General features: G+C 38.8%; 1 protein-coding gene across 6 annotated transcripts in view; it reads left to right on the forward strand.

Moving 5' to 3' along the window:
• The window catches only part of CUL2 (cullin 2), an 87,301-nt gene that overhangs the window by 28,997 nt on the left and 30,350 nt on the right, over window positions 1-27,954 (forward strand). For all 6 annotated transcript variants that reach the window (XM_021943169.2, XM_021943170.2, XM_021943171.2 and 3 more), the window contains 6 exons: window positions 1,122-1,216; window positions 7,514-7,619; window positions 11,282-11,364; window positions 21,597-21,693; window positions 21,791-21,901; window positions 27,413-27,575. In XM_021943169.2, coding sequence (XP_021798861.1) covers window positions 1,122-1,216; window positions 7,514-7,619; window positions 11,282-11,364; window positions 21,597-21,693; window positions 21,791-21,901; window positions 27,413-27,575 — 655 coding nt within the window. The remainder of the gene's footprint in view (window positions 1-1,121; window positions 1,217-7,513; window positions 7,620-11,281; window positions 11,365-21,596; window positions 21,694-21,790; window positions 21,902-27,412; window positions 27,576-27,954) is intronic.

Genomic DNA, 27,954 nt, shown 5'->3' on the forward strand with positions numbered 1-27,954 from the left:
CTCTGCTTTTTATTAGCTGTTGTAACCACAGGCAACTCACTTAACAACTACCTTATGGACTGAGTTTTGTCTTTCTTTATCTATAAAATGGGAGTAAAACAACACAGTTTATGTAAACTGTCTAACCCTGCACGTGGTCAGGAGTAGATACTTTTTTAAATAGTAAGAATTGGCCTGGTGTGGTGGCTTACACCTGTAATCTCAGCAGTTTGGGAGGCTGAGGCAGGAGGATCGTATGAGGCCAGGAGTTCAAGACCAGCCTAGGCAATATAGTGAGACACTATCTGTACAAAAACAAAAAACAAAAAAAAACTCATAAGTAAGGCACAATTGATTGTGTGCTGTTTCCCTGAAAATACTGGAAAATGCTCTATTTTTGATTGTATATGGCATGTGCATTTTAGTGTTCTAATGTGATCATTTATCCACTTATGAAAGCGCTTTTGATAGCAAGTGTGTTAAAGTGGTCTTAAAGTGTTTATGTTTAGTATGTTAATTTAAAGTTCTACTATTGTCAGCTAGTGAGCTTTGGTTACACCATAAATGATAACTATGTAAGACATTAATAATTTTTTTGCAATTTTATATTTTAGGTTACATTGTGTGAATTTTTTTTTTTTTTTTTTTTGAGAGATAGAGTCTTGCTCTGTTCCCCAGGCTGGAGTACAGTGGTAGGATCTTGGCGTGATCGAGTTCAAGTGATTCTCCTGCCTCAGCTTCCCAAGTAGCTGGAACTTACAGGCATGTGCCACCACGGCTGGCTAATTTTTTTGTATTTAGTAGAGATGGGGTTTCACCATGTTGGTCAGGCTGGTCTTGAACTCCTGACCTCAGGTTATCCGCTCGCCTCTGCCTCCCAAAGTGCTGGAATTACAGGCATGAGCCACTGCACCCGGCTCACTTTGTTCTCTATTATGGATGTTTCACTTTCATATTGAAGACTCAGATCTTTCCCAGTTGTTTCATTTTTAATAAGTGTAGTTAATATGTATTGTATAAATGTAATTTATACAGTTTTAATTATGTAAATTATTTTAGAACATTAATTTTGATACATTTTATGGTTCACAGTGAAAATGATTATTGCTTTTCAAGTAAAAATATTTTTCCTCTTTATATAGAGAGTTCTGGAGTCAGAAGAACAAGTACTTGTTATGTATCATAGGTACTGGGAAGAATACAGCAAGGGTGCAGACTATATGGACTGCTTATATAGGTGAGTGTGCCTTTAAAGTCTAGACAAGCTAAGCAGCATTGCCTGCATTCAATAGTTGACAGGATAATTTTTTTATTATCTATTTCTCATTCACATGTGCAGAACTAAAGCATCCTCTCTGACATGGACTTTTCTCTGCTATGGGGAAAGGTCTATAGTCAGGGTAAGGTGGGTATTTAGGAGCCAGGGAGTGTGTGGAATGTTCTGTGAAAAGTAAAACTGTACTCAATTGCATGGCTCTGTTTCTTCTGATTGTTTGCAACCTGTAGCATGTGTTTAATCTCAACAGAGATCAATGTGAAAATTCAACTTGCATGAAACTTAGTGGGAAAATCTCAGCTCATGTCCCCTCAATATGTTCTTATTTGGCTCTAGCATTCAGTATTTTATGTTTGATGCAAACGATGTTAGATAAATTACTGGGTTATTTTCCCCTTGAAGTTCTGCATTCCCAATGCTCTAGGCATATTGAATTACTTGTAGTTTCATGATGGCCCATGGTCTTTCCCATTTTCCTGCCTTTCCTGGTGCTGTTCCATCTGCCTGGATTGCTCTCTCTTTCTTTTTCTATTTTTCTTTCATTTTGTCCTTTTTTTTTTTTTTTTTTTTTTTGAGGCAGGATCTCACCTAGGCTGCAGTGTAGTAGCATGATCTCAGCTCACTGCAGCCTCAACCTCCTGGGCCCTAGCAATCCTCCCACCTCAAACCCTCTTCTCCCCAGTTGCTGGAACAACAGGTGTGCACCGCCATGCCCAGCTAAAATTTTGTTTATTTTTTGTAGAGATGCTGTCTCACCATGTTGCCGAGGATGGTCTTGAACTCCTGAGCTTAAGCAGTTCTCCCACCTCAGCCTCCCAAAGTGCTGGGATTACAGGCATGAGCCACTGTGTCTGTCTAAATTAGTACTATTAAATTGGTGCTACTTATGAACTTTTAGTCAATGTTGCAGCATATTTAGTATGTGTGTGTAAAATGATATGAGTAGTTAGTATCTCCATTGTTTACAGGGGAAGAAAGCAATGCTGAGAGCATGATTTTGTTGAAGGTCACTCAGCTAATGAGTCACAAAGGCAGGATTTAAACCCAGATCAGTCTGAATCCGAAGCCCATCCATTTAACTACTTAATTCTACCATAATCTTGTTCCAGAAACATGCTATTTCACTTAAGTAGATTCTACTCTCAATCTTTTTCTTGTATAGGCATACTTTGGAGATGATGTGGGTTCAGTTCCAGACCACCACACAATAAAGGGAATATTGCAATAAGACAAGTCACACAAATTGTTTGGTTTCCCAGTGCATATAAGTTATGTTTATGCTATACTGTAGTCAAAGTGTGCAGTAGCATTGTCTAAGAAAATGTGCACAACTTAATTTAAAATTACTTTATTGCTAAAAAAAAAAAAAAATGCTATTGATCATTTGAGCCTTCAGCAAGTTGTAATCATTTTGCCAGTCTTCTTGCCTGGGTGTTGAGGGCTGCTGACTGATCATGGTGGTGGTTGCTGAAGGTTGGGGAGGCAATGTGTCCGAATAAGACAACAGTGAAGTTAGCTGCATCAGTTGACTCTTTCTTCACAAAAGATTTCTCTGTAGGGTGTAATGCTGTTGGATAGCATTTTACTTGCAGTAGAAATTCTTAAAAAATTGGAGTCAGTCCTCTCAAACCCTGCCACCACCTTACCAGCTAGACTTACATGATATTGGAATCCTTTGTTGTCGTTTCAACAATGTTCATACCATCTTATTGGGAGGAGATTCTATCTCAGGGAACCACTTTTTCATCCATAAGAAGCAATTCCTTATCCATTCAAGTTATAGCATGAGATTGCAGCAATTCGGTCCCATATTCAGGATCCACTTCTGAGTTCTCTTGATGTTTCCACAACATCTCCAGTCACTTCCTGCCCTGGAGTCTTGACCCTCTCTAAGTCATCCATGAGGGTTGGAAGTGTTAACCAAAATGAGTGACTGAGGCAGGTGTCTCAATCAAGGTTTATTGAGCCAGCTTAAGGATGCACCCAGGAAAATGCAAGGCACAGATGCATCTGTGGCTGTTTTGTCCAAAGAGGTTCTTAGGAGGTTTAGTGTTTGTACATTTTCCTTAAAACATGAGGGGTGGTGGCAGTGAGGCAAATGATTATCTACTTGTGAGACTAATTAATGCCCAGTAAATCTACATTTTATATAAGGTAAACCTTTGAAGAAAAAGGATATAGAGGAAGAAAACAGTTGTTCAGACGTCTCACAGAGAGGTGAAGAATGATTACTGTCATCTTGCCTTTGCTCTGTGCCTGGGAATATCAACTAAGAATTGACACTTACCAGGTGGATGCTAACAGACCTTAGGTTTTAGGAACTAGACTTTAGATTACAGATCTGGAGTTATAATTGACCTGTCCATGTGTTATGGGAGGATTTACATTTTAACGGTTTTGAGGCTGGCAAAGAATTTACGTATGAGTGACTTTTTGAGGGGGGGTAGTCATAAGGAAATGGCTGAGGTTTTTTACCTTACCCCAGGGGTCTGGCTAATATATAATGTTTCCACACAAAGTTGTAACAGTTATCCGTCCAGGAAAAGGATGACCATTTAGCATGACTCAGCCTCCAAAGTTAAATTCCTGTTTTGGCATAGGAATTTTGTGAATCCTGAGATTTTATTTCCCTTTACAGAATTGGCATCTTCCAATCACCTGTTCAAAATGATATTTAGACCTTCTCCCATGAATCATAAATGTTCTTTTATTTTATTATTAATTTTTGAGACCGAGCCTCGCTCTGTTGCCGTAGCTGGAGTGCAGTGGCACAGTCTCGGCTCACTTCAGCCTCTGCCTCCCAGGTTCAAGTGATTCTTCTTCCTCAGCCTCCTGAGTAGCTGGGATTAGAGGCACGTGCCACCACACCTGGCTAATTTTTGTATTTTTTTTAGTAGAGATGGGGTTTCACCATATTGGCCAGGATGGCCTCGAACTCCTGACCTCAAGTGTTCTGCCCACCTCAGCCTTCCAAACTGCTGGGATTACAGGCATGAGCCACCGTGTCCAGCCACATGTCTTTATTAGGAAGCAAATATGTGGTTAATAAATTTGATTGTAAAATACTACAGTGACTTATAAAATAAAATTAATAATAGTGTCCATATTAAAATGAAAAATGGCACTGTTAATATTTTACATCATGGCTTAAATTAATTAATTAATTAATTATTTTCAGACAGAGTCTTGCTCTGTCACCCAGGCTGGAGTGCAATGGTGCAATCTTGTCTCACTGCAACCTCTACCTCCTGGGTTCAAGTGATTCTCCTGCCTCAGCCTCCTGAATAGCTGGGATTACAGGCAGCCACCACCATGCCTGGCTAATTTTTGTATTTTTTTAGTAGAGGTGGCATTTCACCATGTTGGCCAAGCTGGTCTCCTGACCTCAGGTGATTCGCCTGCCTAGGCCTCCCAAAGTGCTGGGATTACAGACGTGAGCCACCTCACCTGGCCATGACTTGATTTTAAAATGTTGTATTTCAAGCTTAAATTTACCAAGAGTAGCAATCTGCAATAAGAAAGACATAGTTAATGTAAGTTAGTTTAAATTTTATTCTGTGAGGAAAAGATAATACTGGTTTGTCCTAGCAGATACAAAGCATGTAAAGCTGCACTAAATTAGTAACCTGGCTCGAGAATATACATCCAGATCTTTGGAATGGATTAGTGAATTCAGGCCTGATCTGCAGATCTAGCATCTGCTTCTATGCTAAGCAGTTTACACTTATTACATAGTTAAAGAAAGCTCCTGTAGAATTCTGAATAGGGAAGTGACATCCTGACAGCAGAATTTTTAGATGAATTAAAGATGCCAGAAACTGAAGTAGAGCCCAGTCATAAAAGTGTTTCACATGATCGGGGCAGAGGGTAAGCAAGTACATTGGAAGTCAAAGGAAGTAGTGGGAGGAGGTGATGAATACTTTAGGAAGACAGGAAGACTGACTAATTAAAGCAGGCAAAATGAAAGGATGAGATAAGGGATTCTGATGTTTTAGGTGAGGTTACCGGAATGGTCTTGGTTCCAGTGACCAGAAAAGAAAACCGGTTTGGAGCAGAGATTCCATATTGGAAGGCATATGTAAATGGTAATGATATGACAACTAAGTACCCTCTACTGAGGGAGCACCCCTCCCTGATGAAATCTTACATTTGTTTCTATATTCTAGCACAGAGTGAGCTCTGTGTGGGCAGAGACCATGTTTTTGCTTTTCATCTTTGTGTTTGCGTGCCTCATATTGTACCTGGCACACAGTACACCCTCGGCTGATGCGTATTGAATGGGAGTGGAAGACCTCCTGAGTTTCTGTGCCAGCCCTGCCACTTAGGAGCTGATTGACCTTTGGCAAGCTCTTGAACCTCTCTAGGCTGCAGCTTTCTTATGTATAAAATGATCATAGGAGTACCACATACATCTGTCTTATAGTATTCAGCCTCATAAAATGCTTAGGGCTGTGTCTGACAGGTGATCTCAATAAATTTAGTGATTACTTTTATTTCCTGGTATTCATGGCTTTTATGATCTGGCTGCAGGCTGCTTTTCCAAGTTTGTGTTCTACTGTTAGCTTTTGCTATCCTGGCTGTCTGGAATGTTATCCGTTTATTTATTCAGTAATTCATTCAGTAAGTATATTTTGAGGACTTGACTTTTGCCTGCCACTACTGTGGATGCTGTCTACAAGAGGGGGTTCTTGCTTTGTAGACTTTACATTCTAGAGAGGAGATGAATGTACAAAAAAAGAAACCAATAAAAGCATAGGATTATTTCATGTAGTAGCAATTACTGTGAAGAAAGTAAAACAGTTGTGCGTTAAATAGTTACTTGCTTAGGGCTGGGAAGTGAAGGCTAACTCCTCTGCGGTTCAGGGCGGGCCTGAAAGGTGTGTCTGTGCTGTGAGACTCAGATGAAAGGGGACTACCCTTAGAATATCTGGGATGGGGCACTTAAGTGGAGAGGCCATCCCGTCTCTACCTTTTACTTTTGTCTCTCAATCTTACTCCTCTTTCCTCAGCTGGAAGGCATGGTTGGAAACTCAGCATGAAATTTTGAGAATTACAGTGAGGATAGAGAGGAAGGAATAAATGGCATTTTAAAGGGGGAAAAAAAGGAGTATGATTTTGTAACTTATGGTCAGAGGACACTAAAATGTCAAATGGTACATCAAGGTTGTAAGCCATGGAGTCTAGAGCCTTGACACTAGTGAATATGGAGGTGGAGCTTGTGTAAATGGTTGTGGATATACCACTTTGGAGTCAATTTTCTAGGAGTCATTATTTCTTTTAGAAACAGTGTCGCTGTTACCCAGGCTGCTCTCAAAGTGCTGGCCTCAAGTGATCCTCTCACCTCAGCCTCCCAAAGAACTGGGATTACAGGCGTGAGCCACCACACCTGGCCAGGAATTATGTGTTTGTTTCCCAAAATTTTTGTCTTGTTTTAGTTGTCTTTGTTTTTAAATTGTCTGAGTGGACACTTCATTTTGGTATAGTGAACTTTGAAAAGTGTATATATTCACATATAGATTTCATGGGTTGTTGCCTAAAATGCTGTAAGCGGAGCCTTTCAAATGAATAGTTTTAGGTGGTGATCATTAAAGGCATTATAGTGAAATCTGGGATCCTAAAAAGTACACATTTGAACGTTATGAGTCCTTTTTCCATGTTTTATTTTAGAATTCTGTATTCATCTCAGTTATTCTTAAGGCTAATCACATTTATTAGTCTTAAAATATATTAAACATTTTTATTATAATTCATTTTCCTTTGGTAGACAAAGTCATCTTATATCTGTCAATCTTGCCCATACTTACTATCTGTAACACTCTGTTCCATTTTCTTACCTACTGATTGTGATCTTTTTTGTTTAAAAATGAAAAATTGCATTTCTTCCTGGTGATTAGAATATAAATGAGAAAGCTAACTTGACTTTGATCTTTTAACCATTCTCTGTTTAATTTTTGGAAAGTGAACTTTATCTTGACTTTCCCAAGAAGAGTCTGGGAAGTAGCAAGCGAGATTGTAGAAATTCTGAAACTTGGATAAGAGCTGTTGGCTAGAAGGGTAAGGGCTTGCAGAGAAAAGTGGGCTGATAATTTTAATTTTTATTATATTTCTAATCTCTACCTAATTCATTTCTTTTGGATTTATTAGTAGGCTATTCCATGGTTGATATGTAACCTTAAAAATATTCTTCTAAAGTTGCAAGTTTTTTGCTTTCCTACTGACTTTAACTTAATATCCATTGATACTACATTTATTTTCCAGGTATCTCAACACCCAGTTTATTAAAAAGAATAAATTAACAGAAGCGGACCTTCAGTATGGCTATGGTGGTGTAGATATGAATGAACCACTTATGGAAATAGGAGAGGTAGGAAATTCTTTAAATGACTAGCAAACATAAGTATGTTTTTATACATTGAGGTAATTTGTGCATCATTTTTTAAGGACACTGATTTGGCTAGCTTAATATGGTCAAGATTTAAAATATCCTAAATAAAATGCTATAGTGATTTCCTAAGAATCCTTACAGGGATGAAAAAGATGTGGCAACTACTCTTTTGATAATTAAATTTATAATGGATGAATGATAGGGTTAATGGTTCTGCATTGTGAAAAAACTCAAAAACAAGTATAAAGTGTTGATGGCCCTGTAGTTAAAAGTACAAAGGACAAGTACTTAAAAGACAGGCAAGAGGAGAGGAAACACAAATTTATGAATTTAACAAATTTATTGTAACTTTACTATAAAAGTAATTAAATTCAGAGTAAAACAAAAATGAGCAGTTTGGTCAGTTCATTCAAGTTCTTGAGGTACAGTGCAAATTGAAATACGGAAAATTATGCTGATTGTGAAAGAAATATTATTGTACAAGCTTGTTTATTCATTTAATACATCTTTATTGAGTAGCCAGGCATTGGGGATACAATGGTGAACAGACAGAAGGTCCCTGCACACAAAAACTTGTAAGTTCATGTAAGGGAAGCAGACGCCAAATAGGAAATTAATGTTAACTTGTGATTTATATTAATGAAGGAAATAAATGGCTAAGAGGCTAAGAGCCAGCATTAGTAGACATTTAAATTAGTGTAATCCTTTCTGAAAGAAATTGATCAGTGTCTTTCTTTCATTACAATTTAAAATACTTAATAACTTTTGACCAAGTAATCCCAAGTCCTAAGCCTAGTGATCCATACTTGGAAAATAATAAATATGATAAAAGTGTTTAATGTTTAAAAGTATTCTTTGCAATCATTGTTAATAAGGTGCCTAATGGCTGAACAGTGTAAAATTTCAGCATCCAACATTCAGCAATAAAAAGCATGAAAGAAGAATGTATTATATATATGATTTTGTTATAAAAGTAGGCAACTGGATAAATTAATAGCAGAAAATTGTTCATAGAAACTTTAACAAAGGGGACATGGTTTATGAAAAAATTTGCACACAAAATTATAGGTATATGTTGAATACAAATATAACTGTAGGGAAAAGATGATGTAGAGAAAAGGATCAATGAGAAATACCAAAATACTAACAGTAGTTGCTTTTAGTTAGTAGCATTGTAAGTGAATGATTTACTTAAAATTTTCCCTTATCACCAGAACCGTCAAGCACGCTTCTCTTCCCGGAGGAAATCACTGTAAACGATTTAGTCTGCATCTTTTCTGAACTTTACCAGTGTATTTACAAATATTTACATACACACACACGCGCAGCAGTTTTCATTTTATTTTTCAAACTGCAATATAATGGCACACGTAAAGTTCTACAACCTATATTTCTTCCCTTTTTTTATTAATTTTTTTTACATAAGTTTGTTTTTTATGAAAGCTTAATATTCTGTAGAGATACAGAGTAATTTTTTAAACTATCCCCTTAATTTTTTTTTTTTTCCTTTTGAGACAGAGTCTTTCTCTGTCACCCAGGCTGGAGTGCAGTGGTGCGATCTCGGCTCACTGCAAACTCTGCCTCCCGGGTTCATGCCATTCTCCTGCCTCAGCCTCCCGAGTAGCTGGGACTACAGGCGCCCGCCACCACGCCCGGCTAATTTTTTGTATTTTTAGTAGAGATGGCGTGTTAGATGGCGTGTTAGCCAGGATGGTCTTGATCTCCTGACCTTGTGATCCGCCCGCCTCGGCTTCCCAAAGTGCTGGGATTACAGGCGTGAGCCACTGTGCCCGGCCAATTTTTAAGTTTTTGTTATTACAAACAACACTGCAGTGAACACCACTATTCATTTATTCATTCATTATTTTTGAACCTCTCTGTGTTATATATGTTGAATACAACAGTGAACAAAATAGAGAAAAATCTTATGCTCATGGAGTTATATTTATATATATATCTCTTGGTACATGAGCAGAACTTTTTATAGACTGGGTGTCAGGAAGTACAGCCTCTGTTGAAGCACATCCTGAAGTTTCACAGCTCTGCCCCATTGCCTTTCAGAAGGGCCTTTACCAGTTTGCCCTTCTACCACATGTATAAAATACCAGTTTTTCATATATTGCCTCCCCAACCCCCGTTCATGCTATTTAAGAAGAAAGAAAGGCAAAATTTGAACAGTGTTCCTTGTGAGAAGACAGATGCTTAATTACCAATGGATCAGAATAAAATTACCCTAGGGAAACAATAGAGAGGCTAGCAACAGCCTATCTGGGTATAGTTAGAGTGGAAAAAGAGAAGAGTCAAACAAACAAAAAAAAATTGGTTTTCAGTACTGGAATAATTTATACTCTATGTGGGGAAAATATATTTGAAGTTTAAAGACCGAAATGTGAAAGGCAGAGCTTGAAAACTTGGAAGGCAGAGTAGGAGCACACACATGCCTCTTACCTTAGGGCAGAGAAGGATTTCTTAAAAAAAAAAAATACCCATGATAAAGGAAAAGATTGGTAAATTTGAGTATATTAAACTTTAATATATATTTTTACCAAAACATAATAAAGAAACTGAGCAGTTGATTTACTGGGACAGACTGAAACTTTCAAGGGATTAATTTCCACAGTATGTAAAAAAACTCTAGCTTTTATTAAGAACAAGACAAACTTTAACAGACTAATGGGCAAAATTAGGACTGGGCGTTTCACAGGAAAGAAACCAAAATGGACAATAAACATTAAAGAATCCCCAGCTTCACGCAGTAAAATGAGAGTTAAAACCACAAAAAGACCCTGTTCTTTGTTTGTTTTTGAGACGGAGCCCTGCTCTGTCCCAGGCTGGCATGCAATGGCAAGTTCTCGGCTCACTGCAACCTACACCTCCCAGGTTCAAGCAATTCTCCTGCCTCAGCCTCCCAAGTGGCTGGGATTACAGGCGCACGCCACCCCACCAGGCTAATTTTTGTATTTTTAGTAGAGACGGGGTTTTGCCTTGTTTGCCAGGATGGTGTTGATCTCCTGGCCTCGTGATCTGCCCATCTTGGCCTCCCTAAGTGCTGGAATTACAGACGTTAGCCACTGTGCCTGGCCTAAATTAAGATTTTTTTTTTTTTTTGAGACGAAGTCTCACTCTTATCCCCCAGGTTGGAGTGCAATGGCACGATCTCGGCTCACTGCAACCTCTGCCTCCTGGGTTCAAGTGATTCTCCTACCTCAGCCTCCTGAGTAGCTGGGATTATAGGCGCCTGCCACCACGCCTGGCTAATTGTGTTTTTAGTAGAGACAGAGTCTCACCATGTTGGCCAGGCAGGTCTCAAACTCCTGACTTCAGGTGATCCACCTGCCTCGGCCTCCCAAAGTGCTGGAATTATAGGCGTGAGCCATTGCACCTGGCCTAAAATTAAGATTTTCAATTAATAATAAAGCCTTAATAATGTTGATAGGGCTAGTAGAATGGTCATTGATATTTCAAATTAGAAATTTATTTTCTTTGAATTTTAAAATTTTTGTTTAGGTTTTATTTGAATTTTGAACTATTAGTGTAAATACTTCTTTTGATAAGTATTTTTAGTTAAAAAAAACCTTGAACAAATGTAAAAAACATATACTAAGTAATTCAACCCTGATGATTTTCGTTTTTCCTGGCAGCTAGCTTTGGATATGTGGAGGAAATTGATGGTTGAACCACTTCAGGCCATTCTTATCCGAATGCTGCTCCGAGAAATCAAAAAGTGAGTGCGGACATTTATCTAGCTGAGTAAATTTTATTTTGTTGTTTGATATGATTTTAAAATACTGTACAGTTGCATAGCCAGTGGCTAGCGTTGGGGCTGGTTTTACCATAATGAGCCTCATTTTACTTCTAAGTGCCAGCATTTTTAAGTTGTTTCATTTTCTTCTTCTTCTTCTTCTTTTTTTGGTGAAGGGAGCTCTGGTCTTTTCTTATACCCTAATATACTTAGTATATAAATAAGTGTCTGAGGGAAGTGATTCATGTGCTTTTCAGAGCTGAAACCTCTTAGATTTTCTAGGCAGCACCCTGAGTTGCTTGTACATATTATCTGTTTAAATCCCAGTGAGGACTGCCTATTCAGGAAGACAGATTCTTCTAGTTAGTTGGTTACCTCTTAGCCTCAGTGTTATAATCAATAACTTGCCTAATTTTGTGATACAAATTTATGGGAAAATGGTTTTCCACTCTACCCATGGCTCAGAGTGGTTGATGCTTTTACCCTAGTGCTGTGTGAATGCAATTTAGTACAAAGAATATTTTCCTGTGGAGTCTAGAATAGAACATCCTTGGATCAGCTCTGGCTCAAAGACTCTCAGAAGCACTCTGTCAGTCACACAAATACATATCCAATAAATTCCAGGTTACTGGGACTGATGTTACAGGAATTATCTAGACCAGTGAATTGTGGTGTAATAATGGCCACTCCACCTATATCTGTGTTCTTCAAGAAGACCCAAATGAGGACTTTTTTTATATGAGGAATAATTTGTCAAAGCCATGGTACTTAGTATGGGACTCCTGGGAGGAAGTAAGGGATTAAACACACACACCCACCACCACGCCTCACATAAGAGGATAAGAGAATATTTTTAAATTTTTAATACCAAATAGAAAGTAGGTGGTAGCAACTGGTAACTTGATTTTTAAAAATTGTCACTGACCATTTGAATGATTTCATTGTTTTTAGAGATTGAGAGCTGGAGAGGAAAGGCAATAGTGAAGCACTAGGGTGTGTAACCCGTTGTTTTTCTTCCTCTTTTCTTTACAAAACTATGAGCTAAAAGAACATGCCCAACAAAACTTCTAAGTTCTGATATAATTCCTTCTGCTAAAATATACTAACTTTTCTTTTGACTTGGAATTCAAGTATTTAAAAGTATAATGACAATACTGCTATACTTTCCAAATGTACTTTTATGAAATATCTTTTTTAATATAATTTTGTACCAACCTGGTAAATTTTTCTTAAGTGTGATTGTTAGTTTGCTAAAAATCAGTGTGATGAAAAATATGTAAGAAAAATGATACAACTATAGCATATTAATTCTGGAAAAGATAGATCATCTGGTCTGCTTGTCTTATTTTTGTTGTTATAATCAGCTTCCGTTAAAGCATTGTTTCACATACTTTACTGAGATCTCACTTATTTTTCATGACAGCTCTCTTAGGTAAGGTTTTGCATGTTAAAGTTGAGGAAACTAAGACATATTAATAATAGAAATTAAACATGGGAACTGCATACCAAGCATTGTTCTAAAATTTTTACATGCATCTTCCCATTTAATCCTTACAACACTAGAAGGCTAATACTATTAGTGTCACCATTTTACATGCATGACATCCTTGACATGCAAAGTCAATGGTGGTGATCTGACTCAGATCATTTGACTCCAGCCTCCATCTAATAATAATTCTAAGGATTCACATCTGGGCTAATCTAACTCTGAATTCTTTATGCCTGTCCTTTTTTCCTTTTTTGAAATAGGAGTCCTGCTCTGTCTCCCAGGCTGGAGTGCAGTGGCACGATCTCGGCTCATTGTAGCCTCCGCCTCCTGGATTCAAGTGATTCTTCTGCCTCAGCCTCCCGAGTACCTGGGCACCACCATGCCCTGCTAATTTTTGTATTTTTAGTAGAGACTGGTTTTCACCATGTTGGCCAGGTTGGTCTTGAACTCCTACCTCAAGTGATCTGCCTTTCTCGGCCTCCAAAAGTGCAGGGATTACAGGAGTGAGCCACCATGCCCACCCTTTATGCCTTTTTTTTTTTTTTTGAGACAGAGTCTTATTCTGTCGCCTAGGTTGGAGTGCAATTGCATGATCTCAGCTCATTGCAACCTCTGCCTCCTGGGTTTAAGCGAATCTTCCGCCTCAGCCTCCCAAGTAGCTGGGATTACAGGCGTGCATCACCATGCCCGGCTAATTTTTGTATTTTTGGTAGAGACGGGGTTTCATCATGTTGGCCAGGCTGATCTCGAACTCCTGACCTTGTGATCCGCCCACCTGGGCCTCCCAAAGTGCTGGGATTACAGGCGTGAGCCACTGCGCCCAGCCTATGCCTGTGTTTTATGCACAGAATATTTCTTCCACTCCTGGCTCCAATACCTTTAACTCAGTGGGGAATACATTTCAGTTTTATAATGCTTTGAATATTCTAGTGTTTTCACACACATTTTTCATTCAGTCTTAACGAAACAGCAAGTTTTATTTACAGGTAAATAAATTGAATTTCAACAAAGAGAAATGAGTTGAAAACTTGAATATAGCTAATGAAATGGACTTCATGCTTTTAGCCTTCCACTTGGGGTCTTTCCACTGCATTGCTTTAACTCTTTACTGTTGTTTGAGCTAATATGGTCAGACCGTAACTTCCATTACTATGTCTGAGAAGCTGTAGTAGAAACTCTCCATGTGTATTTTATCTAATCCTTATAAGAGGATATGATGGTGAATGTTATAAACTCATTTTAAAAGTGAGGAAAATGAGACATGAGAGAGTAAGCAACTTACCTATGTCATGTAAGTAGTAAATGGCACAACTGGAATTAAAACTTAGGTCATTTTTTGTTCCGTAAGTCTGTGGTCTTAACCATATATTCATACATTTTTAGAAATAGTTCATTCAAGTTGCATCTTATTGCCATTTCTACTAAAGGAGAAGTATTTTATTGTGCATACCTACAACTTACTTTGTTGTAGAAGGTGCTAACCAGACTTACAGAATAAATTCTTTTGAGGTCTAGCAGAGCTTATCACAAATTTGATTTCCTGTCGATGTATTGACACTTTCCTTTTCCCATATGAATTCCTGGGTTCCTAGATACTTTTATAAGTCTGTAAAGAACATTTCTGGCCGGGTGCAGTGGTTCGCGTCTGTAATCCCAGCACCTTGGGAGGCTGAGGCGGGCGGATGACCGGAGGTCAGGAGTTTGAGACCAGCCTGGACCTAGTGAAACCCTGTCTCTACTAAAAATACAAAAATTAGCCAGGCGTGGTGGCGGGTGCCTGTAGTGCTGGCTACTTAGGAGGTTGAGACAGGAGAATCACTTGAACCCAGGAGGTAGAGGTTGCAGTGAGCCAAGACTGCGCCATTGCACTCCATCCTGGGCAACAAGAGTGAAACTCCGTTGCAAAAACAAACAAAAATACATTACTCTGTGCTAATGGTTTCTCAGATGTGGCAAATGAAAATGAAAGTTTAGTAGAAACAATTTTCCTTCTACAAAAAAATTACAGAGTAAGATATGCTGATTGTAAAAAAAAGAATTGAAATGTATAGAAGGTTAAAGAGGAAAGTAAGAAACCTTTCTGGGCGATGTTAAGAGGACCATAGAGATTTTAACCCGAACACAGAGAACCTTCAGCAGTCCCCCATTTTCTTGTTGTGTTAAAAAAGGCGGGGAGGGGAGGGGAGGGCTGGGCGCAGTTGCTAACAGCACATTGGGAGGCCAAGGCAGGTGGATCACCTGAGGTCAGGAGTTCGAGACCAGCCTGGCCATCATGGTGAAACCCCGTTTGTACCAAATATACAAAAAATTTAGCTGGGCATGATGGCATGCACCTGTAGTCCCAGCTACTTGGGAGGCTAAGGCAGGAGGATTGCTTGAACCCAGGAGGCGGAGGCTGCAGTGAGCTGACATCACACCACTGCACTCCAGCCTCAAAGACAGAGCGACAGAGCAAGATTTCATCTCGGGGGAAAGAAAAAAAACATTCTGGTTTCTCCTCGTACCTTCCTATTTGAAGGCAGCTGCTATAAAGGATTTACAGTATGTTCTAATAAAAATTTTCTATGCATTTACAGTTGTGTATGTGTGCACACTAGTACATATACATTTATATGGACATGCATATCTGTATACAGATTTACGTATAGTATTACACATGTTCATATGTGTATACATTTGGGGAGCATTTTGAACATAGATATCTGGCTCTCCCCCATAGCTACTGATGCACACTCCAGGGAGAGTAAGAACTTATATTGTTACAAAGCTCCCCAGATGTTTTTATGCATCCAGTTCAGACCAGTATTTGTGAGGTACTGGTCTGCAATAAATAATTCTCCATGTATTTCATAAAGCTTTTATTGGAGTGTTTCCTTTTTTCCTTTGGATGTATTACAAAAGTAGGTAGAATACTTAAAAATATATTCTTTTTAAAAGTTTAAACAAGAAGAGATTAATGGTTGGTGTGAGACTATAAAGTGGAAGTATGGGGAGATTCCTTAATGGTGGTAGAACAATTCTGTCTTGAATATGGTGGTGGTGAGATGAATATGGACATGTGATAACATTACATAGTACCATACACACATAAACACAAATGATTGTGTGTAAAAACTGGCAAAATCTGAATAAGGTCTATAGATTGCACCCATGTCAGTTTCCTCGTTTAAATACTGTACCATAGTTATGTAAGATGCTACCATTGGAGAAAGCCAGGTGAAGGGTACATCAGATCTCTCTTTATTATTTTTGCAACTTCCCTTGAGTCTATAATTATTTCAAAATAAAATAGCTTTTTTTCAGTTTAAACAGTGTACAAAATATCAATGTTCCTTTTTTATTTTCTTCCTTTTGCCGTAGACTTCCTTTCCCCTCCTTGTAACTTTTGAAAACTGCTTGTACCTTTGTATTTATTTAAGTGCAGTGGTTTCATCTCTTTTGGGGGGACCTTTGTGTTCCTTTAGGATCATGATGAAAGCTGTGGAGCCTCCCAACATAAAAATGCTTGGTATGCATAGGCACACAAAATTGTTACATAATTTTAAGAAGGTTTGTGGAATCCCAAGGCCAGAATTGCTGTTTTTGCATTTACTTAGTGGGTTTCTCTGTCCCCAGTCAATCAGGGAATTGCTTAGCAAATTTTAATCTGAAATAAGTCTCTGCAGTTAATATTTGATGAATCAGTAAAAGTTTTTGATGTTCTGAAGTAATAACTCAAGAGCAAGACAGTCATGACATACACACCCTCTCTCTGTTTCTTACAAGAGTGGTTCTGTTTCAGAACTCTTTTCTGTTCTCTTTATCAATTTGTTTATCCTGTGCCAATGCCTCACTGTGTTTATTATTGTAAGGCTTGCTATCTGGCAAGATAAGTTTGCCCTCCAGAAACCAGAAGTGTTATTGCTGTTGTTTGGCCCTTTGCTCTTTCATGTAAGTGTTATAGACCCCTTTCCTAAAACAAAATTTTCTGTGGAGACAAGCACAGTGGCTCATGCTTGTAATGCCAGCACTCTGGGAGGCCGAGGCAGGAGGGTTACTTTAGGCCAGGAGTTTGAGACCAGCCTGGGCAACATGGCAAGAACCTGTCTCTACAAAAATAAAAATAAAATTAGCTGGGTGTGATGGTGTGCACCTGTAGTCCCAGCTACATGGGAGGCTGAGGTGAGAGGATTGCTTGCGCCTCGAGGTAGAGGCTGCAGTGAGCCATGTTCGTGCTGCTGCATTCCAGCCTGGATAGCAGAGACCTTGTCTCAAAAGAAAAAAAAAATTCTGTGGGATTGATATTGAATTGAATCTATAAGTTAGTTTGAAGAGAGTTTGATATACGTCTTCACAGTATTAAGTCTTCTTATCTATGAACATAACATCTTTTTCTGTTTATTATGCCTTCTTTAGTATCTCCTGGTTAACTTTTATAGAGTTTTCTTTAAGAGATTTGTGTGCTTTTTGTTAGATTTATTTCAGGGTACTTGATATTCACTGATACTACAAAAAAGTGTGTTTTTTTTTTTTTTTTTTTTTTGAGGTGGGGAGGCAGAGTCTCGCTCTGTCGCCCAGGCTGGAGTGCAGTGGCACGATCTTGGCTCACTGCAACCTCTGCTTCCCCAGTTCAGGCAATTCTCCTGCCTCAGCCTCCCGAGTAGCTGGAATTACAGACACCTGCCACAATGCCTAGCTAATTTTTGGTATTTCTTAGTAGAGCCGTGGTTTCGCCATGTTTACCAGGCTGATCTTGAACTCCTGACCTCAGGTGATCTGCTCCCCTCGGCCTCCCAAAGTGCTGGGATTATAGGCATAAGCCACTGTGCCTAGCTTGTTTATGGATTTTCTGATATTAAACTATGCTTGTATAACTAGGATAAAGGCTAGGTTGATCCTTGTCCATTATAGTTTTTATAGACTGTTGAATTTGATTTGCTGATGCTTTATTTGGAAGTTTGCATCTATGCCCATGAGTGGAACTGGCCTGTAATTTTTCTGTCTTGTAATGTCTTTGTCTGGGTTTGGCATCCAGCGTATCCTTGTAGAATGAACTATTGGGTATTTCCCTCTTTTTCTTTTGAGTAGAAAAGTTTGCATACAATTGGGATTATCAGCTTCTTAAATGTTTAGTAAAACTGAAAAACCACCTGTGCCTGGGGCTTCTTTGTAAGATGATTTGTTTGTATAAGATTTTTAACAATGCCTCTGTTATTTCAGATCTTAAGACTAGTCAAACTTGTGTTTCCTCTTAAATCAGTTGTGAATTTTTTTTTTTTTTTTTTTTGCAAAATCATTGGGAAGTTATTGTGTAACAGTGTTCTCTTTTAAAAACTTTATTTGAAGTAATTTTAGATTCATACCCAGGTTCCCCTAATGTTACAACTGTTAGTATATTTGTGAAAATGGGTATATCATTATTAACTAAAACTACAGTTTGTTTGCATTTGCTTTTGCACTGATGTTCTCGTTCAATCCAGATCACAAAATCACATTTAGCTATTATGTCTCTATTCTGTGGAAACCTTTCCTTTCATATATGAGCATAAAAATGTTAAAGAGTAGTGGTCAGGTATTTATAGACTGTCCCTCAATTTTGTTTTTTGTGATGTTTTCTTATGATTAGACTGAGACTATGGATTTTTGGAAAAATACCAGAAGGTAATGTACCCTTCTTATCAGATTATATCAAGGAATAGATGGTGTCAACATGACTTCTCATTGGTGATAACTTTGATCATGATGATTTGGCGAAGACATTGTTTTCATTTTCACCTGGAATAATGTCTTCCTTTCATTCATAATATTGCGTATTCACATTTTCTTTTTTTGATCACTTTTATTAGAGGCGTATATATTTTGTTGGATTTTATTCCCCCTAAAGAACTAACTTTGGCTTTATTTTTTATTTTTTATATTTGTTTTATTTATTTATTTTGAGACGGCGTTTCACTCTTGTCGCCTGGGGTGGAGTACAATGGTGTGATCTCAGCTCACTGCAGTCTCCACCTCCCGGGTTCAAGCAATTCTCCTGCTTCAGCCTCCTGAGTAAGTGGGATTATAGGCGCCCGCCACCACGCCCAGCTAACTTTTGTATTTTTAGTAGAGATGGGGTTTCACCAGGTCGGACCGGCTGGTCTCGAACTCCTGGCCTCAAATGATCTGCCTCCCAAAGTGCTGGGTTTACAGGAGTGAGCCACCGTGCGCAGCCCTAACTTTGATTTTAAATGATCTCTAGTATGTTGTTGTTTTCTCTTTCATTATTCTGCTCTTATTTTTTTCTTTCCATCTTCTGGGAGACAAGTGTTTTTAGATTAGACTGAAATAGGTGCAGAACCCTTGGAGGGGGAGACATTTAGAAATCTTTAACCAAATTATTTTTTATTGTAATCTAATGTATTCACTCACAGAATTGAGCAACTATCATAGAGAATTAAGCAAATGTGGAGGTTGAGGTAGGGTTTCTGATGTGAGTCACATCTTTCTTTTATAGTGAATAGAATTCTGGATATTTAAAATTGTTTTCTAGGTGGGAATGTCTGTTAAAGGAAATAAAGAAGTTAGTAATTTAGTCAGCATATTATAGAACTGCTTGTTAGAGCTATCGATCATTTTGTTCTTCTTTATTACCTGAAAATTTTATCAAGATATGCTGCTTCTCTCCTGCTGTTTAGTTACCCAATGGTAAGTTCATATAGGAAAAGCAAAATAAATGTTTATTTCTTTCCTTTTTAATAACCCAGTTTTTTGGGGTTTTTTGTTTTGTTTTGTTTGAGATGGAGTCTTGCTCTGTCACCCAGGCTAGAGTGCAGTGGCACGACCTTGGCTCACTGTAACTTTCTCCTCCCAGGTTCAAGCAATTCTCCAGCCTCAGCCTCCTGAGCAGCTGGGATTATAGACATGCACCACCAAGCCCAGCTAATTTTTGTATTTTTAGTAGAGACTGGGTTTCACCATGTTGGCCAGGCTGGTCTCCAACTCCTGACCTCAGGTGATCTGCCCACCTCGGCCTCCCAAAGTCCTGGGATTACAGGCGTGAGCCACTGCACCTGGCTGACCAGTTAGCTTTTTAAACTTTACCAGAATGAACTCAGACTTAAACTAGTGAGGCCTACCTCACTTTATTAAACTCTTCTCCTAGTGGCGTATATTAGGTTCCTTCCAGTTTTTTCCACTAACACCACTCTTGTTTCTGTTGTGCACGCATGCAGATGTTTGCTTGGGGTCATAGAGTATGTACACTTAGAGTTTTGCCAGTATGTCCTCCAAAGTATCTGTTCTTCCACCACAAGCAGAACATAAGAAAACAGTTCAGATCAGTATTACACCAGATTGAATGTGGGCTTATGTAAGGTCACACATGTGACTCAAGCCAAGGAAATGAGCTCACATGTGTGACCTTATTGTATGAACTAATCAGCAATATCAAGATATCAGGATTCTCTATGAATGACAGAATTACTGTAGCCATGTTAATTCATGTCCAAAAAAAGTTTCCCAGAATATCAAAATAATTAAAGGAAGAATCAAAGAGGACTAGAGGGCCTCAGAGGCAGGAAAGGACTCTAGTATGTAAAGGTGATTGATTGCCTGGATGCTTTTCCGTGATGCCTTTCTTAAATGATAGAAAATTCTTACATCCTATATAAAGAGCAAGACGCTCTTACTAGGGAATGATGATAATGTGTTTTCTGTTGCTCTCTTTGTGACATTAATGCAAAGAAGAAATTATTTTAAAGTAGGTTGGAAGAGTGCGTGTAGTGAGATAAAACATAATGGTTTGATTTGAGCATTGGTACTAGAGTCAAAAAAATCCCAATTTAGAGCTAGATTATTTTACTATGGCTTTAAACTTTTTTTTTCTATTTTATTTTTCTTTTTAAAAAATTTTTTGAGACAGGGTCTTACTCTGTCACCAGACTGAAGTGCGGTGGTGCAATCATGGCTTACTGTAGCCTCAACTCCTCCTGGGCTCAAACGATCCTCCCACCTCAGCCTCCAGAGTAGCTGGGACCACAGGCATGTGCCACTGTGCAAGGCTAAGTTGTTGTGTTTTTTTTTTTTTTTTTGTATGGGGTCTCCTATGTTGCCCAGGCTAGTCTCAAACTCAGGACTCAAGGGATCCTCCTACCGCAGCCTCCAGAGTAGCTGGGACCACAGGTGCGTGCCACCGTGCATGGCTAATATTTTTTTCCAAATGAGGTCTCGCTGTGTTGCCCAGACTGCTCACAAACTCAGGACTCAAGGGATCCTCCCACCTTGGCCTCCCAAAGTGTTGTGATTACAGGCGTGAGCCACGGTGCCTGGCTCTATTTCATATTCCTTTAATCAGAAAATCTAACATTCACCTACATGTCTTAATATGATTAAGACATTGTAGTTTGTAGTGAGTGAAATTCAAGCATTCTTAACCACCAGTATTAAAGTTTTGAATTGATGGACTCGTATCTACTTTGTTAAAATTAAAGAAGTGTTATCTTAGTACTGGCATAGTATCTCGAACTTTACAATCAGTTTTCCTTTTATTTCTCGAAATAACATCTAATGTCTACGGTTAATAACTATCATGAATATTATCTCAGCTGTACTATGAAAAAAATCGTTAAGATTCATGCATGTACCTTTTTATAGTTCTTTACACTTTGATTAGACCAATGGAATAAGGAGCCATATTTTGGCATACTTTGGTATATTTCCATAGATAATTTGTATTCTGAAGAATGTTTTGTGTTATGCCTTGTTTTAGTGATCGTGGTGGAGAAGACCCAAACCAGAAAGTAATCCATGGGGTTATTAACTCCTTTGTTCATGTTGAACAGTATAAGAAAAAATTCCCCTTAAAGGTAAACAGCCTCCTTTAAAAATATACATAATCAGACTGTTAATTTTTTAAACTGCTTGTTCTAATTTCTTCTAATATGATGTAATTGATTTATTCAGTTTTATCAGGAAATCTTTGAGTCTCCCTTTCTGACTGAAACAGGAGAGTATTATAAACAAGAAGCTTCGAATTTATTACAAGAATCAAACTGCTCACAGTATATGGAAAAGGTAAGAAATAAAACATATTAAATACGTTTATCTATTTTTGTATCTGGCCTGGTTTTATTTAACATCATTCTTTGTTTTTGGGGGTTTTTTGGTGGAAAAAGATTGTTTATTTAATCATTAACTCTGAGTTATAGTTATTATATAATATCGTTGTTAAGTCATTGCTCTTGTAACATTTTCCTGAGAAAACAGTACCCTTCCAGTTTTCGTCATAACTGATGCTTTTTGATAACTCCTGACTGCCTGGTTTAGTTGTCCTTGAAATTAATATATATGCACATTCTTGGCAGAATAATAAACTGGATTTCATGCTTAGTGGTTTGTTTAGAGAATAGGATAAGTGCAGAAGCTCTGTGTTGAGGTTTTTTTCTTCCTTTAAAATGAGAGGAAAAATATGAGGGTAAATATAGTAATGTCTCGAATGACATTTGGATAAGTCACTCTTTTGGTCTGTTAAGTTCTTGGAAAGCTGAGAGACAACCCCACATGAGGTGGTTTTTTTTTTTTTTTTTTTTTTTTTTTTTTTTGGAGACATGGTCTTTCTTTGATGCCCAGACTAGAGTACAGTGGCTTGATCTCATGGCTCCCAGACTCAAGTGGTCCTCCTGTCTCAGCCTACCAAGTAGCTGGGACTACAGGCACACACCACCACGCCCAGCAACTTTTAAAATTTGTTATAGAGATGGGGTCTCGCTATGTTGCCCAGGCTGGTCTCAGAACTCCTCAACTCAAGCAGTCTTCCCGCCTCAGCCTCCCAAAGTGCTGGGATTATAGAAGTGAGCCATTGCACCCAGCCAAGAAATTTTAATTGATCACTAAACCAGTACATATTGGTTATCATATGTTAAATTCCATTTATATTTTCTCAGTAGTAGAAGAAAAAAAAGTGGTCATACAAATTAAATCACCATATATAAGACATATTAGAATTTCTAGCCATGTTTTTTTATCTGCAGTGTTGTATTTCAAGCATTTTATTTTGGATGATTTGTGTTAGTTTATGTAGCCGGGAAAGGTCAAGTAGTGTAAGTGGATGAGCTGTCGTCCTACATCTGTAGGCCACAAGTTACAAAGCGTCAGTGCTTACCGATACACTGTTCTGTCATCCACAAAGCCCAGATCTAAAAGTCTTAGTTGTTTGACTCTCTTCCTGCTTTTGGTACTAATTAGCTCTGTCCCCTGAGCAAATTATCTGGAACTTTCCCCCCATCAATTAAGTTCAGGTTATACTAGATCAGTGGTTCTAAGCTCTTAGCCCTTATTGCACCTTAGACTCTTGTTGAAATCTCTAGATCCAGCCCTAAGAATCGCACACAGATTATCTGTGATACATACACTTTGCTCTATCTGGCTCTCAAAAAGATGCCACTGGCAAGTGCTGGCAGTAGCCCAGATGTCTGTCAGAAGTTGAAAGGATAAGCAAAATGTGATACATACGTCCTGTGGAATATTATTCATCCCGTGTAGTGAAAAACTCTCAAACCATGTTTTTTCCTCTGCTCTGACGTCGCAGCAACGATCATCAGCACAGAAGGCTTCTGTAAACAAAGTTGTGGCTCTTTTCTCCCACACACCAAGCAGCAGACACCAGCCAGGTGTCCTCCAGTTCAACTCTAACACCATCTGCTTGAGATAGTGGCCAATCGCACAGATTGGGGGCTGAGTCTCCAAGACTGCCCTGCACACCCCCAGACACCAGTCACAAGTCTGGGCTTCCAGACTACTGACTGACTGGCTTTCAAGTTGAGGTCCTACAATACACTCTTTGGGTTCCATTAATTTGCAAGAGCAGCTTTCAGAACTTAGGGAAACACTCAGTGTTTACTAGTTTATTAAGAAGGATATTTTAAAGGATGTAATTAAACAACCACTTGAGGAGATACATAGGGCAAGGTCTGAAATCATCCCCAAGTGCAGGAGCTTCTGTCCCTGTGGAACTGAGTCTTCTTCGGTTTTTGTGGAAGCTTCATGATGTCAGTAGTCTTTCCCCCAGCTTATAGGGTGGGGCTTTCTCTGGGGAGGGTCTTATGACCCACAGTCAGAAAGGTAGGGCAAGATTAGAGTCCTGCCTTGAGGCAGATGAAAGGAGAGTAGGAGAGAAATTCTGTTTCCTGAGACCTAACACACTCAACATTATAACTAAAGACTGTAACTAGGGCTAAGGGAGTTATGAACCAGGAACCACAGAAGAAAACCAATGTACATGTATATCACAATACCACACAGTCTTAAAAAAGGATTGAAATTATGATACTTGATACAACATGAATGAACCATGAAAATGTTATGCTAAGTGAAAAAAACCAGACACAAAGGGGCAAATATTCTGTGGTTCAATTTATAGGAAATATCTAGAACAGACAAATTCAAAAGGACAGAAAGTAGATTAGAAGTTATCAGGGGAGGAAGATGTGGGGATTTGTTACTTAATGGTTATAAAGTTTCTGATGGGGTAATGAAAAATATTTGGAAGCAGACAATGGGGGTATTTGCACAACACAGTGAAAGTTATTTAATGCCACTGAATTGCCCATGTAAAAATGGCTAATGTAAATTTTATTATCTATGTTTTTACCACAGTTTAAAAGCACTGATAATGTAATATACCAAAACCACTGAATTTCACACTTTAAATGGGTAGATTATGTAATATGTAAATTACATCTCAAGGTGTTAAAAGGGAGAGAGGGGCATTGGAATAAATTATGTTTGGAAAAGAGTGTTTATTAGAAAAGCTTATTTCAGGCCGGGCACGGTGGCTCAGACCTGTAATCGCGGCACTTTGGGAGGCTGAGGCGGGCAGATTACGTGAGTCCAGGAGTTCAAGACAAGCCTGGGCAACGTGGCAAAACCCCATCTCTACAAAAAGTTAAAAAACTAGCCATGCATGGTGGCGTGGTCATCTGGTCCTAGCTCTTGGGACGCTGAAGTGGGAAGATCACTTGAGCCCGAGAGGCGTAAGTTGCAGTGAGCCAAGATTGTACCACTGCCCTCGTGCCTGGGCGACAGAGCGAGATCCTGTCTGACAAAAAAAGAAAGAAAAAGAAAAGCTCATTTCAGGAAATAATGTTGGACCATATTAGCTTCAAGGGCAAAATCCTGGACTTTGTTCTCCATTTAGTTAATTGGGAGATGAGTCAGTACAGCCTTCCTGCCTCCCTTGCTGCATTCCTCTAGCTTTGGCCTTTCTTTCCCCCAGCGGTTTTACAGCTGTTTGAAGCCCTGCACTGGGGCAGTCCAACTTTGTCTACGTTTCTCTTGATATGCACCTCTCTCCCCTAAGTTATCAGTTTTATTTTTTCCTTCTTTCATCCTCTTTCACCTCTCTCAGACCCACTGTAATTCCTGTTGCATTAAGTTAATTTTAGCAAGCAGGTTAAAGTCACTGTAGTATGCTCTGAATGACTAATAGGCTTAATCCTTTTTATTTGTTATAAAAATAGCCCTTAAAGGATTTATTGTTAACCGAAGTGCCTTTCTTAGCTGATGTGATATGTGGTGAACACTTTTGTCCTCTAGACGAGGTGTCCCCGACCCCTAGGCTGAGGACTAGTACTGACCTGTGGCCTGTTAGGAACCGGGGAGGACCAGTACTGACCTGTGGCCTGTTAGGAACCTGGCTGCACAGCAGGGAGTGAGCAGCCACTGTGTGAGCATTACCTACCACCTGAGCTCCGCCTCCTGTCACAGCAGCAGCATTAGATTCTCATAGATTCTCACGGGAGTGTGAACCCTATTGTGAACTCTGCATGCGAGGGGTCTAGGTTGTGCGCTCTTTAGAAGAATCTAATGCCTGAGGATCTGAGGTGGAATACTTCATCTGGAAGCCACCTGCCCCCAACAATGCCGTCCCCACTCCGTCTGTGGAAAAAATGTCATCCACCAAACCAGTCCCTGGTGGCTAAAAGATTAGGGACTGCTGCTGTAGACCCCTTCTTGCCCAACCTGAGTCTATGACTTTGCCCTGAACTCCTGGCTTCAAAGGGTCGCACAATAAGAAAGACAGGACTGTGGGACCCTGCTGTCTAGAGCCTCATTTTTATTGAAAATTTCTGATATGCTTTCCAGGAATGATTTTCACTCCTTGTGCCCAGGCCAACTCGGCAGCACTTTCCAAAGTGCCAGGTGTATGTAGTTTCCCAGACACACTTAATTTCAGAAACTCTAATTACACAGCTTCATGTTACAGAGTGTTTCCAAGCCTGTGCATTTGTCTGTGTATATATTGTTGGTTTGTCTTGAGACAGAAATTAGTCAAATTCTTTGGTTATTTTCCTTATTGGCTAGTTTTTGTTAATATTAAACAGTGTTATTTGTAGCTCAGCACTTTACGTAGGATAAACTTTAATAAGTCGTGATTGACTCACTTGACTATGACTAAATGTATATTTACTTTCAACATTTTTATTTTTTATTTTTATTTTTATTTATTTATTTTTTGAGACAGAGCCTCGCTCTTATTGCCTAGGCTAGAGTGCAGGGGCGCGATGTCAGCTCACTGCAACCTCCTCCTCCCGGGTTCAAGCGGTTTTCCTGCCTCAGCCTCCCAAGTAGCTGGGTACTACAGGCACCTGCCACCACGCCTGGCTGATTTTTTGTATTTTTGTAGAGACAGGGTTTCACCATGTTGACCAGGTTGGTCTCAAACTCCTGACCTCATGTGATCCGCCTGCCTCGGCCTCCCAAAGTGCTAGGATTACAGGCATGAGCCACCTTACCTGGCCTTATTTTTATTTTTTTGAGACAGCATCTCTCTCTGTCACACAGGCTGGAGTGCAGTGGCGCAATCTCGGCTCACTGCAACCCCTGCCTCCCGGGATGAAGTGATTCTCCTGCCCCAGCCTCCTGAGGAGCTGGGATTACAGGCATGCCCAGCTAATTTTTATATTTTTAGTAGAGACAGGGTTTCGCCATATTGGCCATGCTGGTCTTATACTCCTGACCTCAGGTGATCCACCTGTCTTGGCCTCCCAAAGTGCTGGGATTACAGGTGTGAGCCACCGTGTCTGGCTCCTACTTTCAAACATTTTAATGAAATCTTTAATATGATAGTTAACTATCATGCACATACAGTTCCATTTACAAGAAGAGAAACCAACGTAAAATAATTAGATTCATCTACTTGATCTCAATATAATTTATTTTTTAATTTGATAGTTATTCATACAGAGATCACCTGTTCTGATTTTTAATCATCTGTACCCACTTTTCCTGTTACATGTTATGTTGTCCATGTAATTGGATGATAGTGTAGGTAAATGAAGACAAAATGCAGACTCTTTAACTTTAGTTCTTGCTTATAAGACTGGTGGAATGTAGATGACAGCTAGTAGCTTAAATAAAAATTTGAAATGATTTATGGAATGTGGGTTTAAATTGCTTATGTAACCCTTATTACCTTTGCCATGTTTAATTTAGCCATTAAAATTTGGCCGAGTTACTTGCTGATATTACAGATTTTTCCTCATAGTAAAACTTTGTGTTCATGACTGTAAGAATATATTTCTGTAGGTTCTAGGTAGACTAAAAGATGAAGAAATTCGATGTCGAAAATACCTACATCCAAGTTCATATACTAAAGTGATTCATGAATGTCAGCAACGAATGGTAGCAGACCACTTACAGTTTTTACATGCAGAATGTCATAATATCATTCGACAAGAGAAAAAAAATGGTAAGTTTCTACCAAACATGTGAGTAGAAATTAAATTATACATCTACCTTTTATATCATCTTCCAGTCACCGTTGGTTTAATGCATATTTTAGTAACAGTCTTTAAAATATTTTAAATAAACTTTGACAGATTATTAATACTTTATTTTGAAAGACTATTTTGGGCAAGTGTTTTCAAAGAGTGTTCTAAAATCAGAAGAAAAAGTGGGAAATTGTGTTTATACATTTTTATATATTACGAGAGCTAATTTCCTTAATACATTTAGAATTCCTGATAAACAGTAGGAATAAAGACAAAGACTATAAAAAGGAAATACAAATATTATATAACAAAAGTAATCATTTATATAACATGAAAAATCAGCAGTATCTGATTTTA

This window comes from Papio anubis, unplaced genomic scaffold (assembly GCF_008728515.1).
Source record: "Papio anubis isolate 15944 unplaced genomic scaffold, Panubis1.0 scaffold8, whole genome shotgun sequence".
NCBI classification, from domain to species: domain Eukaryota; kingdom Metazoa; phylum Chordata; class Mammalia; order Primates; family Cercopithecidae; genus Papio; species Papio anubis.